The sequence below is a fragment of the Somniosus microcephalus genome, chromosome 12 (assembly GCF_052327205.1).
Source record: "Somniosus microcephalus isolate GS21.2 chromosome 12, FLI_Smic_1.0, whole genome shotgun sequence".
NCBI lineage: Eukaryota > Metazoa > Chordata > Chondrichthyes > Squaliformes > Somniosidae > Somniosus > Somniosus microcephalus.
The window spans coordinates 38,376,210-38,396,059 of NC_140998.1; the positions used below are offsets into that span (position 1 = coordinate 38,376,210).

At 44.2% G+C, this 19,850-nt stretch overlaps 1 protein-coding gene across 2 annotated transcripts in view; it reads right to left on the reverse strand.

The window, feature by feature from the left end:
* Positions 1–19,850, reverse strand: part of sel1l (SEL1L adaptor subunit of SYVN1 ubiquitin ligase) — a 45,195-nt gene that overhangs the window by 17,601 nt on the left and 7,744 nt on the right. The window contains exons 3-8 of one of the 2 annotated variants that reach the window (XM_086002748.1): positions 17,441–17,609; positions 5,913–6,080; positions 4,126–4,231; positions 3,289–3,451; positions 651–704; positions 481–540 (exon numbers count right to left, since the gene is read on the reverse strand). In XM_086002748.1, the coding sequence (XP_085858874.1) occupies positions 481–540; positions 651–704; positions 3,289–3,451; positions 4,126–4,231; positions 5,913–6,080; positions 17,441–17,609 (720 nt within the window). The remainder of the gene's footprint in view (positions 1–480; positions 541–650; positions 705–3,288; positions 3,452–4,125; positions 4,232–5,912; positions 6,081–17,440; positions 17,610–19,850) is intronic. The other variant, XM_086002749.1, reaches the window with a different exon arrangement.

Sequence of the window (19,850 nt, forward strand, 5' to 3'; positions counted from 1 at the left end):
AGCAGGGAATCTCCATTCATAGATTTGACAGGAAGACGTGTCAAATCTATGAAGAGATCAGCCCCAAAACAGAAGTAAAACTTCAAATAAATTTGAAAAAACACATTTTTAAAATGACTATAAATTACATAAATTAACTATTTTAAACAAAAATTTAAATTTGTGAAAAAAAATTAACATTTTTAACAGGGCTAAAAATAAATTTACCTTTCTTAAAAGTATTTTTAAATGATAAATCAGTGGGAATTTAAAAAAAAAAAAAAACTTTCACCTCTTAGCCTGGTGAAAGCAGGCCTTTGACCTGTGAAGCTCTCTCTTCAAAGAACGGAAGTTCTGGTTTCCAGCGCATGTGCAGTGCTTGCCTAAAACTGGCACTTCCGTTGGCCCTATGGGCGAGTACACAGCACGTAGGGAACAGAATTTATGGGCCCTTATTGCACGGTGAATTTTTGCACGTGTGGATAATACAAGATTACTTACCAAAATCATATGTGACAACAAGTTTCCTCCAAGTGCTCCAAACGTGTAAAATAACAACGCCTTTAAAAAAGCAAAGCAAAAAGATTAAGTGTTTTGCTGCATGCAAGCTTTCAAGACCACATTCAGCAAGTGGGAGGTGACTGTGACCAGGTTAAAAATAAACCAAGTACCTTAGCTTGACTTGAGTGGACTCCCACTCCAGATGCATAAAGGAATCCAAGTGCCTAGAAATAGAATACAAGACAACTAGCATGTCAGAAAGATCTCGGCAAACTCCTTTATCGCTTTTCCTTCCCCCAAAAAAACCCCAAGCTATAGGAATTAAAGTAAGTAAATGATTTAGAGCTTCCAAATACTCAACCATTTAATTAAATCAGAGTTAATGTGCAAAAAGACTAGTCTCCACCCCACCAGTACCTACAAAGCTTTTTGAAATAAAAAAAGTGACATAACTACTTGTCTATTTTTCCTTACACAAATTTTTACAGCATATTATGTAATAAGTGTGACAATCTTGGGAGGGATGACCGACATCTAGTATTCAATACTTCACCATGCACTTTTACTGTACAAAAACACAGCCAAAAAGAGGAAAGATTAGGAGCAACCAAGAGCTTGATCAAAGGGTTTAAGGAGAAGATTAAGAGATGAAGGTGGAGAGGCAGAGGGGTTTAAGAATGGAATTCCAGAGCATGGGGCCTAGGCAAATAAAAGCATGACCAATAGTGGAGTTTAGGGAAAAATGCACAGGAAGCTAGAGTCAAAGGAACAGCAAGTTTGTGGCTGGCATTGGTTAGAGATAGGAAGGGACGAGATCATGAAGGGACATAAACACATGAATGAGAATTTTAAATCGGAGGTGTTTGAGGAACCAGGAGCCAATATAAGTCAGTGAAGATTGTGGTGATGGAATAGGATATGGGCAGAGTTTTGGATGAGCTGAAAGTTAGATGGTAGCAGACTGGAGGAAGTGCAGATTTGCCAAGGTAGGGGCAGAAGTAGTTGGTGTTATTCAAGCGCAAGTAGGTAGTCTTCTGAAAGTCAGGCTGGACTTCAATGATCTATTTGATTCTGAGCTGAGGCAGTGGCCAGGGAAGGGGGTGGAATCGTTGGCAAAGGCCCACCAGAATTTGTGCAGGGGCTGAAGACGATGGAGGACAAGAGGAAATGGAGGGATTTGATGGAGGAGAGAGAGCGCAGAGTGCCATTAGCATACATGGGGAAACTGATCCTAGTTTGCAGATAATGTCGACAAGGGAGAGAGATTTAAATAATGTAATATCTCCCAATTTGCAGACGACACAAAGCTGGGTGGGAGGGTAAGCTGCGAGGAGGATAAGCTGCGAGGAGGATGTCGTGAAACTCCAGTACGATTTGGACAGGTTGGGTGATTGGGCAGAAACATGGCAAAGTGAGGTTATCCACTTTGATGGCAAAAACAGGAAGATTATTATTTGACTGGCAATAGATTGGGAGAAGGGGAAGTGCAAAGAGACCTGGGTGTTCTGGTGCACCAGTCGCTGAAGGTAAGCATGCAGTATGTTGGCCTTCGTAGCAAGAGGGTTCGAGTGCAAGGATGTCTTGCTACAGTTGTACAGGGCCTTGGTGAGACCGCACCTTGAGTACTGTGTGCAGTTTTGGTCGCCTTATCTGAGGAAGGACGTTCTTGCCATGGAAGGAGTGCAGCGAAGATTCACCAGGCTGATACCTGGGATGGCAGGAATGACGTATGAGAAGAGATTGTGTCGATTGGGCTTATACTCACTGGAGTTTAGAAGATTGAGAGGGGATTGCATCGAAACCTATAAAATTCTGTCAGGCCTGGACAGACTAGATGCAGGAAGGATGTTTCTGATGGCCGGGGAGTCCAGAACCAGGGGTCATAGTCTAAGGATAAGGGGTAAGCCATTTAGGACTGAAATGAGGAGGAATTTCTTCACCCAGAGAGAGTGGTGAACCTGTGGAATTCTCTGCCACAGAGGGCGGTGGAGGCCAGTTCATTAAATATATTCAAGAAAGAGTTGGATATATTTAAGGCTAAAGGGATCAAGGGATATGGGGAGAAGGCAGGGACAGGGTACTGAATTTGGATGATCAGCCATGATCTCATTGAATGGCAGAGCAGGCGCGAAGGGCCGAATGGCCTACTCCTGCTCCTATCTTCTATGTTTCTATGTTTGAGAAGCTGACAAGAACTGAAAGCTATACTAGGCTAGAGAGGCAGTTAGTTGGCTTCCTAGAAGAGAGAGGAAAGCTTAGCTGATTCACCATATGCTCACATTCCTTTCCTCAATTCAAGTAAACACTGAATTATTGGCCCACTATCTCAGCTGAAGAATGGATCTGGATCAATCAATCATAATCATCCCAAAATAGGATGAAACACAAACAGAAGACAAAAACCATATTAAATTGTCAAGGACAAGACAACACAGGTTTAACTACAATGCATTTTTGTTCATACTGAAGCATCCAAAAAACCTTTACTGTTAAGAATGTAGTCATAAAACATTCCAGACCATGTACAGGAATACCTATAGGTAAAATTGTTAGGTTAATTGTTAAGTAAAACATCGGATTCTTCAATCTCAATTATATAACCTGCCATTTAAAAAATATAATTGTAACACCAAGAGGGAATTGAATACAATACTGCAGATTCACATTACAGCATTGTGTTACTGTTCAAAACTTATGAAGCTCAGATCAAGTTTTTAAAAACTACATTCAAGCCACTCTGTTGGTGCCACTATCATTTGAGGCAAGAACCGATGATGAATAAAGATTGTGTAGTTAAAGCACACCTACTGTTTGACCTTTCGGAGACCCCTGCTCTGCAAGCATCTCAAAGAAATTCTTAGCTGCTCCAATGTTTAACGTCAGGTAATCACCCAACAGCATGGCATAGCCCACCTTCTCCATGGCCTTGACATTTCCCATGTCAGCTGCTTTCACAAGTATTTGATACCCTCTAGATCGAAAAAGAAATGAAGAAAATAAATGGAACCAGCACCCAATAAGAGTTATGATTAAGGCAATGGTGAGACGGTCACACACCTGCAACATTGTTAGTGCTGGAGTACGTGCAAAGCCAAGTCTGGGGTCAAGCATACGCAATGCTGAAACCAAGAAGAATTCGGCATTGTATACTCCCAACTTCATACACATTTCCTTAACAGCAAAGGTTTTCCCATAAAGATGCCAGCATTTTCCTTTGAATAGTGCATGTTCCCAATGAACCCTGGTCCTACTTCCAACATTTAAAAAGTTCAAAAACCACCAATTTAAAATATTTATTTACACCAGGCTCTGGTACCTGTGAAGCCCTACAAAAGACAGGACAGCACCCACACAGTTCTAGCAGCCTAACAGAGTTCTAAACCAGGGCATTAGAGGTTATGCCTATAAAATTATTAAAGCTGGGACACCAATACAAAAAGGGCCATGTATCACAATACTCCACCTCAGTGGGGTGGGGAACAAAAATAGGAACTTCCTCCAAGAATTTTCATTGAGCCTGAATCCGCTGATCAGAGAAGATTTGTGTACTTTTGACCATCTCGCCCTCACGAGTGAAGGTGGAGGCCAAATGGCACCAAGCAGCCTACAGGGGGAGAAGTTTAGAATTAAAAGGAGGATGCTTACTCTTTTTTCTGATTCTTTTTACTTGTACTGTTGATCATTTTCATTCCAGTATGATAAAATCTCTCCGCCTCCTGTGCAAGTTTTCTTTGACTGGCTTCTTCGTCAGCTAGAACAGATAAAAGAGTACATCATCCTTAATACTTCAGGTAACCAGAGAAAGATTAACATCTAATTAATGTCAAGGCTACAAAGCTTTTTAAAACCCTTGTATGTAAAGGTATGTGGCTATACTCTAGATATGCAGAAAAGAACTATTTGAACATATCCATCCAAGATAATAGCCCATTGGAAGCTTTTAAAACACCATTGTAATAAGATAACTCACAAAAAAGCCCTCCCACAAGTTAATTCACTTTCATATAATGAAAATATTTTGTAGAAGTGGAATCCTTACTTTGAGGAATTGATCATTTAAATAGTTGTGTCTGGTCTATATTAGACTAGATTTCATAAGAAATAAGAGCAGGAGTCGGCCATTTGGCCCCTCGAGCCTGCGCCGCCATTCAATATCATGGCTAATCTTCTACCTCATCTTCACTTTCCTGCACTATCCCTGTATCCCTTGATTAGCTTAATATTCAAAAGTCTATCAATCTCTGTCTTGAATATACTCAATGACTGAGCCTCCACAGCCCTCTGGGGTAGAGAATTCCAAAGATTCACCAACCTGAGTGAAGAAATTTCTCCTCAGCTCAGTCCCAAATGGCCGACCCCTTATTCTGAGACTCTGACCCCTGGTTCTCGACTCCCCAGCCAGGGGAAACATCCTCCCTGCATCTACCTCGTCAAGCCCTGTAAGAATTTTGTATGTTTCAATGAGATCAGATCTCATGCAAAAGCCAAAAACTATACAAATTTAGTTCAGAATTTAATGGCTTCCTCTCGGTCAGATAATGAAAGACAGGTGGGGGGGGGGGGGGGGAAGAAAATCAGGAGGTGCAATATACAGAACGTAAAAGCCAACCATTTCATGCATGTTCACAGGTTTAAAAAAAATTGTGCACTGCATGGTGAATGTACATTTTAGTGGATCACCTTGCGTCAATACAGGGAATTAACATTTGTATATGTGCCAAAACAATTACTGGCGAGAGGAGGCAATAAACTCTGCTACCTAGAAAAACAGACCAACTATTTCCATGAAAGAGCTAGCATTGAGAATACTATTTTAAATGGGTACACCATTCAAACAGTATTTTGTAAACCACATATCCAGAGTATGTTATTTTGTATTGTGAGCTATCAAAAAAGGTAAAGCAGTTTAGCTGCAGGGAGGCACAAATATGCTGACCAAGATTTTTTTAAAACACTTATGATGAGAGGATTAAAAAAAAATTAATGCACCAACTACAGGCTTTACACAAAATGCTTCCCCCCCCCCCCCCCCCCCCCAAAATGTCTCAATGTTCCAGCCCCTTAATTCAGGCAAGCAATAAAAGTGATTCCAACCCACAATAGAGCTATGCCAAGGACATAATTACTTTCACAAATAATCCATTTCCATTTTGCCTTTGCAATTCAGTTACGGTCCAATATCAAAATTTATTAGAGAAACTAATTAACTCAGTTTTGCGCCATAAAAATAACTCATGGATTTACTATTAGAGAGGAAGTTAACGATTCCTCTAGATCTCAGCACTGCACTTCAGAATTAAAAAAAAGTATTTAAAATGGTCTTGGACTTAACATTCAAGCTTTTAGTGTATACATGTTTTCCAAACACAGTTCAACATCCTTGTTAACATAAGGTCCAGATGTGTAAACTGCACTCAGAAAAAGGTACTCACTTTCACAAAATCCCCACTTGTGGTCCCGATTGTAGTTATAGGTTGTTGCACACCAGAATCGGTCATCACCTCGTCCATCAGTAGTACAGCTCAAGTACTCCTGGTCCATAAACAGGAAGGGAAATACACAGGGCTCACCATCAGCAGTGCCACCAATTGCTGTTGGATCTGAAATGAATTAAATATTTATTTTATTCTAATCAGAAAATAAAATCTTGTAAAAGACAGGACTTGAACTTATATAGCACCTTTCACGACTAGCAGACCCAAAAGCACTTTACAGCCAATGAAGTACTTTTTGAAGTGTAGTCACTGTTGTCATGTAGGAAATGTGGCAGCCAATTTGCGCACAGCAAGCTCCCACAAACAGCAATCTGATAACATCGGTAAAACAGATTATCTGGTCATTGACTAAGGGATCAATGTTGGCCAGGACATCGGAGATAGCTCCCCTGCTCTTCTTCAAAATAGGGCCATGCCTTGTAGAAGCCAACGAATGAAACAGAATATTTTACTATACATGACAGATTGCATACACTACTATTTGGAACCAACAAGTTCTCAAATATTCCTAGATGTTTTATGGAAAGCTGAATTACTGCTTAATGCATGCAAGTTTTAGTCTCTGGTGTGTTGGTTATCAAAAAAATTTAAAAAAACAATTGAGGGAGAAGCGCAAAAAAGAAAACCAAGGGGCTGAATTATACAAATAATAACAATGCTACCATAACTCCAGAAGTGAAAATGTGATATTCTTCAATTAAAACATGTAGGACTCAAATTAAGTAAAGCTCATTTGCTTTTTTAATATCCACTTTATACTTAAAAAATGTAAACTGTACAATGCCATACACAAATTTAGAAAACCTAAATCATTTGTGCAATTAAAAAGCCATCTTTATAGATTGGTGCCCGCTTCAAAAATGGATAAAAATAAAACAAACAAAAAGGCAATCCAATCTAGCAAAATACAGACGGCCCAAAAAGTTTATTCAAAAGGTTGTTGTCTGGATTAGGTCAATACCAAAAATACATATCCTATATCGTTAAAAAGGGACATCCAATAAAAATTACATTCTGGTCAAAATAGTACATCGGTGTTCACGTATACACACACGTGTATTGTTCATTATAACAAACCTCCGATTTAAGATTCTTATATGGGTATATAAAAAGGCCATATGACAGCATAACTGAGCCTATATATATTATGCAAATAAGCCAAGAAATAAAAAGGGTCTAAAATCAGACGCATAGGTAAAGTTATTCTGCTACTTCAAGCTACTTCCAAATTTTGAATTCAAGATTTGAGAGTTTGAAGTGCAGTAAAATATGGTGAATTATTATTTCACCCGAAATCAAAAGGCTTATTTCACAAATAAAATGCTGGCACTTGGGTGGCTGCTCACACTCTTTCCCATATTGGATAAACATCTATCAAATTGTCCCAAAATGTATATTAAAATATTACATCCAACTGATCACATGATTAGATTTAACATTTGAAGAAATTATTTTCTGCCTTTTCTCTCCAACCTTCGTACTACACTATACAAACTTTTTCTTTGCATACGTGGCAAACTATTAATCATGTGGGTAGGAGGTGGGGGGAAACACCTGCTTAAGCCACCGCTGACCTAGTCTCATTACAGCTTATGACTGATATCATCAACTATATTATTTTTAGACACAAGTTTCAGATGGAGTCAAATACAAGCTACAACTATCAGCAGCAGGTTTTAACTTGGTAAGTAACCAAGACAACAACAACTTGTATTTACATAGCACCTTTACTGTAGTAAAACATCCTTCACAGGCACTTCACAGGAGTATTAAAAAGACAAAAAAATTGACACTGAGCCACATAAGGAGAAATTAGGGTAGGGGACCAAAAGCTTGGTCAAAGAGGTAGGTTTTCAGGAGCAGTCTTAAAAAGGAGCAAAGGTAGCGAGGCAGAGAGGTTTAGGCAGGGAATTCCAGAGCTTATGGCCTAGGTAACAGAAGGCACGGCCACCAATGGTTGAGCGATATTAATCAGGTATGCTCAAGGAGGGCAGAATTATAAAGCGCAGATATCTCGGGGGGGGGGGGGGGGGGAGAGAAATGAAGAGTTGTGGGGCTGGAGAAAATTAGAGATAGGGAGGGGCGAGGCCATGGAGGGATTTGAAAACAAGGAAGCAAATTTTGAAAGCGAGGCGTTGCTTAACCGGGAGCCAATTTAGGTCAGCGAGCACAGGGGTGACGGGTGAACGGGACTTGGTGTCAGTTAGGACATGGGCAGCCGAGTTTTTGATGACCTCAAGTTTACATATACAATATATGGGAGAGAAAAAAATCCCTCATTTTTCAAGGCTAACATACCAAGCTACTAGAAGTAAATCCAAACAGTTCTGTACTTGGTATTATTGCTATAATCATAGATGAGCTAATTCATAGTCGGTACACCACAACCCCACTTAGTAATTGACCAAATTTCAGCAGATTTAAATACTTTGCATTGTAGTCCAAATTTCAAACTCCACTGAACTTGAAAATTGAATTCTGGTAGGAAAAGGATATCGAAGAAAGCAACAAAGTAATAATAATCTATTTAATAGTAATTTCCAGTCAAAAAACAGAAATTATAGACATTCATATTGGTACATTACAGTCAATACAGATTCCTCTGGCATGGAGTCAATCCTTCCTCTGATTCTTAAGTAATTCATCCAACATTGCAGGTTAAGGCAGAGATCCAAAGTGGATGATTTCACTTTATATAGATATATAAAGGCTACAATATTCCCAAGTCCCTTATAGAAACAAAGATGATAGGAGCAGGAGTAGGCCATTCGGTCCCTCAAGCCTGCTCTGCCATTCAACGAGATCATAGCTGATCATCCAAATTCAGTACCCTGTCCCTGCCTTCTCCCCATATCCCTTGATCCCTTTAGCCTTAAGAAATATATCTAACTCTTTCTTGAATATAATTAATGAACTGGCCTCCACTGCCCTCTGACAGAGAATTCCACAGGTTCACCACTCTCTGGGTGAAGAAATTCCTCCTCATCTCAGTCCTAAATGGCTTACCCCTTATCCTTATACTATGACCCCTGGTTCTGGACTTCCCGGCCATTGGAAACATCCTTCCTGCATCTAGTCTGTCCAGGCCTGACAGAATTTTATAGGTTTCGAGGAGATCCCCTCAATCTTCTGAGCTCGTGAGTATAAGCCCAATCGACACAATCTCTCCTCATAAGTCATTCCTGCCATCCCAGGTATCAGCCTGGTGAATCTTCACTGCACTCCTTCCATGGCAAGAACGTCCTGCCTCATAAGGTGACCAAAACTGCACACAATACTCAAGGTGCGGTCTCACCAAGGCCCTGTACAATTGCAGCAAGACATCCTTGTTCCTGTACTCGAACCCTCTCGCTACAAAGGCCAACATACCATTTGCCTTCTTAACCGCCTGCTGCACCTGCATGCTTACCTTCAGTGACTGGTGCACAAGAACACCCAGGTCTCTCTGCACTTCCCCTTCTCCCAATCTATTGCCATTCAAATAATAATCTGCCTTCCTGTTTTTGCCACCAAAGTGGATAACCTCACATTTATCCACATTATAGTGCATTTGCCATGTTTCTGCCCAATCACCCAACCTGTCCAAATCGTACTGGCGTTTCACGACATCCTCCTCACAGCATACCCTCCCACCCAGCTTTGTGTTGTCTGCAAATTTGGAGATATTACATCCAGTTCCCTCGTCCAGATCATTAATTATATATATATATATATATATATATATATGTGAACAGCTGGGGTCCTAGGACCGATCTTTGCGGTACCCCACTAGTCACTGCCTGCCACTCGGAAAACGACCCGTTTATGCCAACTCTTGGCTTTCTATCTGCCAACCAGTTCTCTATCCAAGTCAATCCCTTGCGCCCAATCCCATGTGCCTTAATTTTGCATGCTTATCTCTTATGCGGGACCTTATCGAAAGCCTTCTGAAAGTCCAAATACACCACATCCACTGGTTCTCCCTTATCTATTTTACCAGTTACATCCTCAAAAAATTCCAGTGGATTAGTCAAGCACGATTTACCTTTTGTAAATCCATGTTGACTTTGTCCGATCCTGTCACTGCTTTCCAAGTGCTCTGCTATTACATCTTTTATAATGGACTCTAGCATTTTCCCCACTACCGATGTCAGGCTTATCGGTCTATAATTACCCGCTTTTTCTCTACCACCTTTTTTGAATAGTGGGGTAACATTAGCTACCCTCCAATAGAAACATAGAAGATAGGAGCAGGAGTAGGCCATTCGGCCCTTCGAGCCTGCTCCGCCATTCAACGAGATCATGGCTGATCATCCAAACCCTAGCACCCGGTCCCTACACCAACAGCCATCCCACACAAGCCCTATCCCCGTAACCCCACGTAATTAATCCCCCCCTAACACTAAGGGCCAATTTTTATCATGGCCAATCAACCTAACCCGCACATCTTTGGACTGTGGGAGGAAACCGGAGCACCCGGGCGGAAACCCACGCAAACACGGGGACAATGTGCAAACTCCACACAGTCACCTGAGGCCGGATTTGAACCCGGGTCCCTGGCGCTGTGAGGCAACAGTGCTAACCACTATGCCACCGTGCTGCCATGGGTACTGTTCCAGAGTCTATCGAGTTCTGGAAGATGACCAGCAATGCATCTACTATTTCTAGGGCCACTTCCTTAAGTACCCTGGGATGTAGATTATCAGGCCCTGGGGATTTATCGGCCTTCAGTCCCATCAATTTTCCTAACACCATTTCCCTACAAACTGATTTCTTTCAGTTCCACCCTTTCATCAGATCCTATGTTCCCCGGCATCTCTGGGAGGTTATTTGTGTCCTCCTTTGTGAAGACAGAACCCATATATGTATTTATAGTTGGTCTGCCATTTCTTTGTTCCCCATTATAAATTCCCCTGATTCTGACTGCAAGGGACCTACGCTTAACTTGACTAATCTTTTGCTCTTCACATATCTATAAAAGCTTTTACAGTTAGTTTTTATGTTCCCTGCAAGCTTACTCTCATTCTATGTTCCCCTTCTTAATTAATCCCTTGGTCCTCCTTTGTTGAATCCTAAACTGCTCCCAATCCTCAGGATTATTTGCTTTTTCTGGCCAATTTATATGTCCTCTCCTTGGATCTGATGCTATCCCTAATTTCCCTTGTTGGCCACGGTTGAGTCACCTTTTTTGATTTATTTTTATGCCAAACTGGGACGAACAAATTCTGTAGTTCATCCATTCGGTCTTTGAATGTTTGCCATTGCCTATCCACCGTCAACCCTTTGAGTGACATTCCCCAATCAATCCTATCCAACTCGCGCCTCAGACCATCGTAGTTTCCTTTATTGAAATTTAGGGCCTAGAAATTGGGTATAGCCCCGCTTGAGGCGTTAGAAATGGCGCTGCGCAAAGTTTATAGCCAGATGAAACTTATCACTGCCTGGCAAGATATTGGGTTGCATCGCCCCCAAAGGGGATTGAGGCGCGAACTCAGACGTTGCACGGGGCTCCCAAGGCGCAAAAGTTCAGGCGCTACCCAATATTGGCGCGGACGGGCGCAGCGCAGGTGATCTCAATTGCCGGAAACCACGAGACTTCCAGGCGCTGGCCAGCTCTTAAAGGGGTGGGTCAGTCAGCCTGAGCTGCCACACTCAACGCCCTGCAGGCCTCAGAATCGGCGCTCGCCCTTCTCTGGCGCAAGAAACTTGGTCAGGGTGGAGAAGGCGAGACAGAGAGCAGAGTGCTTCAGCACTGAGGCTCTGGACCAGTTGGTGTCTGCAGTTGAGCGCCGTCTAGATGTTCTGTATCCTGACAATGGCAAGAGGCCGAATCAAAAGGCTTACCGGCGATCTTGAAGGGAGGTTTCTCAGAGGGTCAACTCCAACAGCATGGCGACCAGGACCCCTGTTCAGTGCAGGAAGAAATTCAACGACCTCACTCGGGTCGTTAGGGTGAGTGCTGGTTATGCAAACTTCTGATTCCCTCCATCTGCACCTGACTTCAAGCACCCTGTTGCCATGATGCCCCAATGGCCATCTGTCAGCAAGCACCCATGGCCCTTTCTGGGCACACACATGGACATTCCACTCAAGGCCTCATGTAAGGGCTCTTGCACCATGGGGGGCATGAGATGATCTCTCAAGGCATCATGTTACAGAACTTCCCCTTCTTTCCCCTGCAGTCCAAGCTGGCGGCGAGGCAAAAGGACCAGACTGGAACCGGTGGCGGGCCTCCACAAGTCGTCACTCTGACGGATCTCGAGGAGAGTGCACCAGATTCTTGGAGGACATCTGTCTGGTCCTGTTACCACTGCAGCTGCCAACCCCATTTCCGACAGCGAGGGTAAGGCTCTCCTTTTTCAGCTGTTTCCTTCCACTTGGTCCCCCCCGCCAGCATGCTTCCTCAGTGTGCAGCCATGTCAGAGCCTTGCCACCAACCTGTCCTTTTGCTAAAGACACTCTTCCACCTCCCTGTTTTCAGATGATGCATCACCAACTCGGGCTCAACGCCCTGAAGCTGCCAGTGCCTCCGGAGGCGAGGATCAGGAGGAAGCACGGTGGCATAGTGGTTAGCACTCTTGCCTCACAGCGCCAGGGACCCAGGTTCGAATTGGCCTCGGGCGACTGTCTGTGTGGAGTTTGCACATTCTCCCCGTGTTTGCGTGGGTTTTCTCCAGGTGCTCCGGTTTCCTCCCACAGTCCAAAGATGTGCGAGTTAGGTTGATTGGCTATGATAAATTGACCCTTAGTGTTAGGGGGATTAAATACGTGGGGCTACGGGGATAGGGTGGGATAGGTGTTGGTGTAGGGGTTACGGGGATCGGGTGGGATATGTGTCGGTGCAGGCTCGATGGGCCGAAATGGCCTCTATCTGCACTGTGGGGTTTCTGTGATTCTGTGATCTGTTCCAATCTCAGGGGAGCATACACATCTACAGACTGGGGATAGTAGTTCCCTGGAGGGGAAGGGGGGGGGGGGGGGGGGGGGGGGTGCTCTGAGGATCAGCCAGTTGCCGGAACAAGCGGCATGCAGCAACGCAAGGTGGGTAGGCAAGTTCGGCCACCGTCTCCCCGGAGGGCAAGGCAGGTAGTGATGACTGCTGCACAGAGTGCAGAGGAGGTGCGTCGCCTGGCTGAAATGAGCACCCAGGCCCGGCTCAGGCACACTCTGAGCTGATGGCTGCAGTGGGGAGGATGCCTCAGTCAATAGATACACTGGCAAAGAGTGTGTTGGACTTCGGGGCAACAATGGAGGACTCTCGAGGGCTTTGGGCCAACAATGGAGAGGACTGTGCAGGGCTTCGAGGCCGCTATGGAAAGGTCTGTTCAGGGCTTCGGACAATCCCTGGAAAGGTCTGTCCAGGGCTTGTCCGAGGCAGTGGAGCGGTCGGCACCGGCCTTGTCCGAAGCAATGGAAAGAACAGTCCAGGGCTTCTCGGAAGCACTGGCACCTGGCTCACAGGTCCTCACTGCTGCCACGCAGTCACTTGCCGGCCTCATCCACACCCAGATTGAGGCAACGTGAACTCTCACTGCAGCCACCCTATCTGCATCAGCTAGGATCACCCCAGCCCCTTCCAGTCCCATACAAGGCCAGGAATCAGTGGAGCATGCGATTGTGGCAGATGAGCCGAGCCGGTCCCCTCAGAGAGCCAGTGTGCCATCCGACCATGGTGCAGGTGTCCCCTCTCGGCAGGTGACCATTGCACATGCCAGCACTGGTACGTCTGCAGTGCAGCTGCCACCACCTGCAGGGCACACTGCTTCCAGCCATGCTCAGATCAAGCATCCTGCGTCCGCACCCTCCAAGCCCAGAGGTCGGCCAGGCTGTCCCTCAGGGGATTCTGCGCTTCCACACAGTCAGCAGGCGTCCCCCAGCCTTCACCCCGCCACTGGGGGTCAATTACGTAGGAGCAGCAGGGAGGGAAGGGGCCGACCGCGAAAGAGAAGTCGTTCTCCATCAAGGGGCCAGCAGTAGAGGGAGGTGCGGAGACGTTTCTTTGGCCAAATTCAAGGACACCCTCACCTGTTGTAATTGTTGGAAATGGTTTGTTTAGTTTTGCGGCTTTGTCAAAAAGAGTTAACTGTTATTTTGTTAGTTATGGTTTCTGTTGACATGACGTTGTTTTGCTGTAATGAAAGACTTTTGTGACAATAAAGAGAAGTTTTAATGTGCTATGGTGCACGTGACTAATTACAGTGATGCTGGCCTTCAGAGGCTTTCAAACAACCAAAGTGCGCAGGAGTAAAGACACTCATCATTCCGCCAGAGGGGCCTCGATACGAGTCCTGATGAGCCTCTGACAGATGGCCCTTCCACTTTCAGGAGCCCTTCCATCTTCCTCCTCCTCCGCATGCTCCTCCTCCTCCACCTGCTTCTCCAGGGTCAGAGGGAAGATGATGAATTGATGCCTTCGCCTTTAAAGGGCAGCTGTAACTTGCCGGATGCAACAGTGCACTGCAACCTGAGAGATATTCGCAATGTCCCCAATGGCTGACTGAAAGGATCCGTTGCCATAAAAATTGATGGCAACAGTCAGTTTAACGGCCACCGACAGAGGTCCTGCACCGTAGACGCGGCTGCAGATCCTCAGCAAGCAGGTGGCACAGCTCAGTAACAACGTCCCTCCCGATTCGGAGCCTTCGCACACATTGCTCCTCCGACATGTCAAGGTATGACACCTGCTGCCTAAAGACCCTCGCAGCATACCCTCGGATTGGCCGACCTCCATTGCCCCTCCTCCTTCTGGCCAATCCTGGCCCTCTCTCCCGCCGTCTCTCTGCCCCTTCATAGTGTTCGGCCATGAGGCCGTCGCCCTCCAAAGCATCTCCCATTCCGATGCCAGTTGGTCAAAAGGCTGTTAGGTCTAGTGCTCCAACTGCTCTGGACAGGTTTGAGGGTCCCAAGTACTTTAATGCTAAATTCCAAAAACTCTGCTCCACAGTAGCTCACCAACTCTCTCCAACGATCGCAATGAACAGGCCAAGTGGCTGAAGCTTCTATACTAGAGCTGTCCCCTTTAAATAGCGCCCCCCAACTCAGAGAAGGGCCTGCTAATGCTCCTTCGAACTGTCACTAATAGCGCTAGGCGTAAAGGCTCCGGGCGCCACCCAAAATCCGCCCAGGCGCCCCTAAAAGGCATTGCACAATGAAATGACGTCATGATCTGCTTGCGCTCGCGGGCGCGCGCAGGCGTTAAATATATAGTCAATATGGGAGTTGTCGCTATCTCCATTGCGCCCGCCCCAACATTAGGCAACGCCCCAATTCTCGGTCTCTTTAGGCGCTAACCGCTGGCGCAAACAACCGAATTTCTAGGCCTGGGACCCTAGTTTCTGAGTCAACTACTTCATTCTCCATCTTAATGAAGAATTCGATCATATTATGATCGCTCCAACCCAAGGGGCCTCGTACAACAAGATTGCTAATTAATCCTTTCTCGTTACATAATACCCAGTCTAAGATGGCCTGGTCTCTGGTTGGTTCCTCGACATATTGGTCCAGGAAACCATCCCGTAAACACTCCAGGAATTCCTCCTCCACAGTATTGTTACTAATTTGGTTAGCCCAATCTATATGTAGATTAAAGTCACCCATGATGACTGCTGTGCCCTTATTGCACGCTTCTTTAATTTCCCTTTTAATGCCATCCCCAACCTCCGCCTTACTGTTTGGAGGTCTATATACCACTCCCACTAACGTTTTCTGCCCCTTAGTATTTCTCAATTCTACCCATACAGATTCCACATCATCAGAGCTATCCTTCCTTACAATTGTGTTAATCCCTTCTTTAACCAGTAATGCTACCCCACCTCCCTTTCCTTTTTGCCTATCTTTCCTGAATATCGAATACCCCTGGATGTTGAGTTCCCAGCCTTGGCCATCCTTGAGCCACATTTCCGTAATCCCAACCAAATCATATTCGTTTACCTCTATTTGCGCAGCCAATTCATCCACCTTATTACAAATGCTCCTCGCATTAAGACACAAAGCCTTCAGGCTTGTTTTTTTAACGCTCTTAGACCTATTAGAATTATTATTTACTGTGGCCACGTTTGATTTAAACCGTTGATTTCTCTGACTGCCACTTTTGTTTTTCTCCTTCCTATCTTTTGCCTTTATCCTGGTTTCCCTTTCCTCTGTCTCCCTGCTCAGGTTCCCAACCCCCTGCCATTTTAGTTTAAACCCTCCCCCACAGCACTAGCAAACACTCCCCCAGGACATCGGTTCCAGCCCTGCCCAGGTGCAAACCGTCTGGTTTGAACTGGTCCCACCTCCCCCAGAACCGGTTCCAATGTCCCAGGAACTTGAATCCCTCCCCATTGCACCATTCCTCTAGCCACGTATTCATCTGAAATATCCTTCTATTTCTACTCTGACTAGCACGTGGCACTGGTAGCAATCCTGAGATTACTACCTTTGAGGTCCTATTTTTTATTTTTTTTTAAATTTACCTAACTCCCTATATTCCGCTTTTAGGACCTCATCCCGCTTTTTATCTATATCGTTGGTGCCTATATGCACCATGACAACTGGCTGTTCACCCTCCCCTTCCAAGATGTTCTGCAGCCACTCGGACATCCTTGACCCTTGCACCAGGGAGGCAACACACCATCCTGGAGTCTCGTTTGCGGTTATGAAACCAAACGGATTCCAAGTAAAGAGTCAAAATATGGAAACATACTCCCCTCTGCCTTCAAAAAAGACAATTTAGTAAGAAGTCTTTTTTGGGGGGGGGGGGGGGGGGGGGGGGGCAGAGAAATGAAACACATTTAGTAAACTGTTCTGTCTGCACCAATTAATTGGCTTTAGACAGACTTCATATCAATCAACTAATAGCTAGTTATCAAATAATTACAGTATCACAACTATGAGCAATATAATTCAAGCACCTCTCATGGGTTTCCCACTTCAAAATTCAAGACAGAAAGTCTTATTCCAAAAAGCAGCACCAATGTATTTAACTTCTTATGACAGTACGCTCCCAATGTTTTTTTTTTATTTTTATAAAAGTGTCTTGGCCATTGGGGTTATGCTCAATATCAGAAATACAGTATTGAAACAATGCACTACTTATTTTTTGCCAAATTGGTCCTCAAGTGTTGACTCTTGCCAGCAGTCCTCATAGCGGTTTTAACCTAGACTAGATATTCAACAAGGAAGGCATCATAGCCAGGCCAAATATTTTCACTCGATAGCCGCACAAGCACACTTTCCAGCAGGAAGTCAATGAACAGCCAGCAGAAACAGTGCTTGCTTCCCCCACCCCCTCACAGCCCCAAAGCCAATTGTAGCACCCCAACTTCTCTTTTAGCCAATATCAGCAAACTGGGAAGCAAACCTAGCACCTGCTGCTCTGCTTGGCTTAGCTCTACACCAAACAATGCATTTTGCCACTGGGTCACAAGAGTTCTTAAGCATCTATTAAAAGTTGTTTTCAGTGAGTCACTTTGAAGGCTGGTCAAATAGATGATTTTTAGCCTTACTTTTTTTAACATCTTCCATATCGTCAGTGGTTAGACTTTCTTCATCAGAAGTAGAATGCTGGCGTTCTTCATCTTTACCTTCCCAGAGATCCTCTGTGGAGTCTATGATCTGCCCAGCAACTACACGGGCGCCAGTTGGACGATCTTTTTGATCACCCTGTTGATCAGTCTAAAAAAAGGGAACATGCGTAAAAAAAAATTCAAATCAATTTTTGATACAGGATCTCCATCTCACAAATGTTTTTTTTTTTTTTTAATAAAAAAAAAAGGTTGGGAGCAGGGGAGTTCTCCCCAGCTAGGAGAAACCACATTAACAGCTAAAGATTATAACATCTGCATGCCTCAGAGGATACCAGGGACAGAATACAAAAGATAATTCAAACTTTACTGCACAGCAAATGGTAGAAAACACCACTTTCAAAGAGCATGCATTAAACATTAACCTACTGCAAGAAAATAAAAAAAGTTGAAATATTTTATTTGTCAGTGAGGAAGTGACCACACACAAACGTCAACTTGCAACACTGGAACATCACAGTCGCAGGTTCAGAGCATCACTGACAAGAGGTCTGGTAGAGGATTGTGATTAGGGAGCAGTACATAGAGTCTACAGCATAGAAACAGGCTATTCGGCCCAACTTGTCTATGTCGGTGTTTATGCTCCACACAAGCCTCCTCCCACAGGTCTTCCTCTAACCACATCAGCATATCCTTCTATTCCAGAGGTGGGTAAAATACAGCCCGCCAATGGATTCTATTCAGCCCACAGGGCTGGTGCACTAGGTTGATTCCTGGGATGAAGGGGTCGACGTATGATGAAAGGTTGAGCCTATACTCATTGCAGTTTAGAAGAATGAAAGGTGATCTTATTGAAACATACAAGATTCTGAGGGGGATTGACATGGTGGATGCTGAGATGAGGTTTCCCCTAGTGGGGGTATCTAGAACTAGGGGGCATAGTTTCAGAATAAGGGGTCACCCATTTAAAACAGAGATGAGGAGGAATTTCTTCGGAGGGTCGTGCATCTTTGGAATTCTCTACCCGAGAGAGCTATGGAGGCGGAGTCATTGAATATATTCAAGGTGGAGATTGACAGATATGTGAACTACAAGGGAGTCGAGGGGTATGGGAAGAGAGCGGGAAAGTGCTGTGGAGGCCAAGGTTGGATCAGCCATGATCTCATTGAATGGCGGAGCAGGCTCGAGGGGCCGATTGGTCTACTCCTGCTTCTTATGTGCACAGTGGTCCTCAAACCTGGGGTCCTAAATCTTGCGATTTAAAAAAAAAAAAAATGCTGATTTGTACATGTGCAAATCAGCCATTTTTCCCCCCAGCAAAATTCCAAGTATTAGGCGTTTCTGGATTCATGAGGCAAGTCAAGTCGATTTCCTTGGGTTGTTGTTCCAGCTCTTGAATCATGGACAAACAGCAATATTTTGCACATTTGGCTGGACATTATTTTTAGTATGGGTTTGCACACCATCCCTGACTTGAGCAGAGTTAGACTGCAGTATTATTTACCCGAGTGGTTAATAATGTATTGAGTGGTTATGTAAAACAAGCGAGCGGGTTGAGGGGATACTATTCTCAATTGCATCTATAATGAAACACAATAAAAGATGGGCTTTGTCAGGATACACTGACTTGAAATTCAAGTCAATGTGTTACTTGTACCCATGATGCTGGGCTTGATAATTTGTGGTTTTCTTAGTAAATCATTTGTCTGCATCATGCATCCATTAGGGATTAATCGTTGCAGAGTCTATTTATCATGATTCAAATATAGTTTAATTTTGGCACAAGTTAAGCAAGATCTTTTCTCTCTCCCCTTCCCAAGTTCCCTCATTGCCAAGATCCTTACATCACAGCACCAGTTCAAAGGATTGATTCCACGATCAAGCAGGGAGAGCCGAATTGCAGAGTCATCCCCAAGGCAAACCAGTGACATGCTCAGAAACACACTGCATTTATCTTTGGGCTCCAAGTCAATCAAAACCCTTCTCTAGAAGTTGCCATAGTCTAATAAATAAAGTGTAGGAATCTGCATTTCATACCTGATCATTTTCACTGACATGTAAATTATACCATTGTTTCACCAAATACTTGTGCCGTGTGTCTCTGAAGTCTGTGATAATCCCAAATCACTTATGCTCTCTGGGTGAACACAGGGTCCAAAATGTTATGTCCTGACTTTTGGATTTGACTTTTTTTTTTAAAAATAATTTGTTCTTGGGATGTGGGCAACACAGGTAAGAAAACATGTGTTGCCCATTCCTAGTTGCCGTGAGGACATTAAAAGTTAATAACATCGTATGGGACTGGAGTCACGTGTAAACTTACAGCAGTCGTCGAGTAACCAGTTTTAATTATGGCATTTCATTAATGGCTAAGGTAAGTTTTGGGTAAACC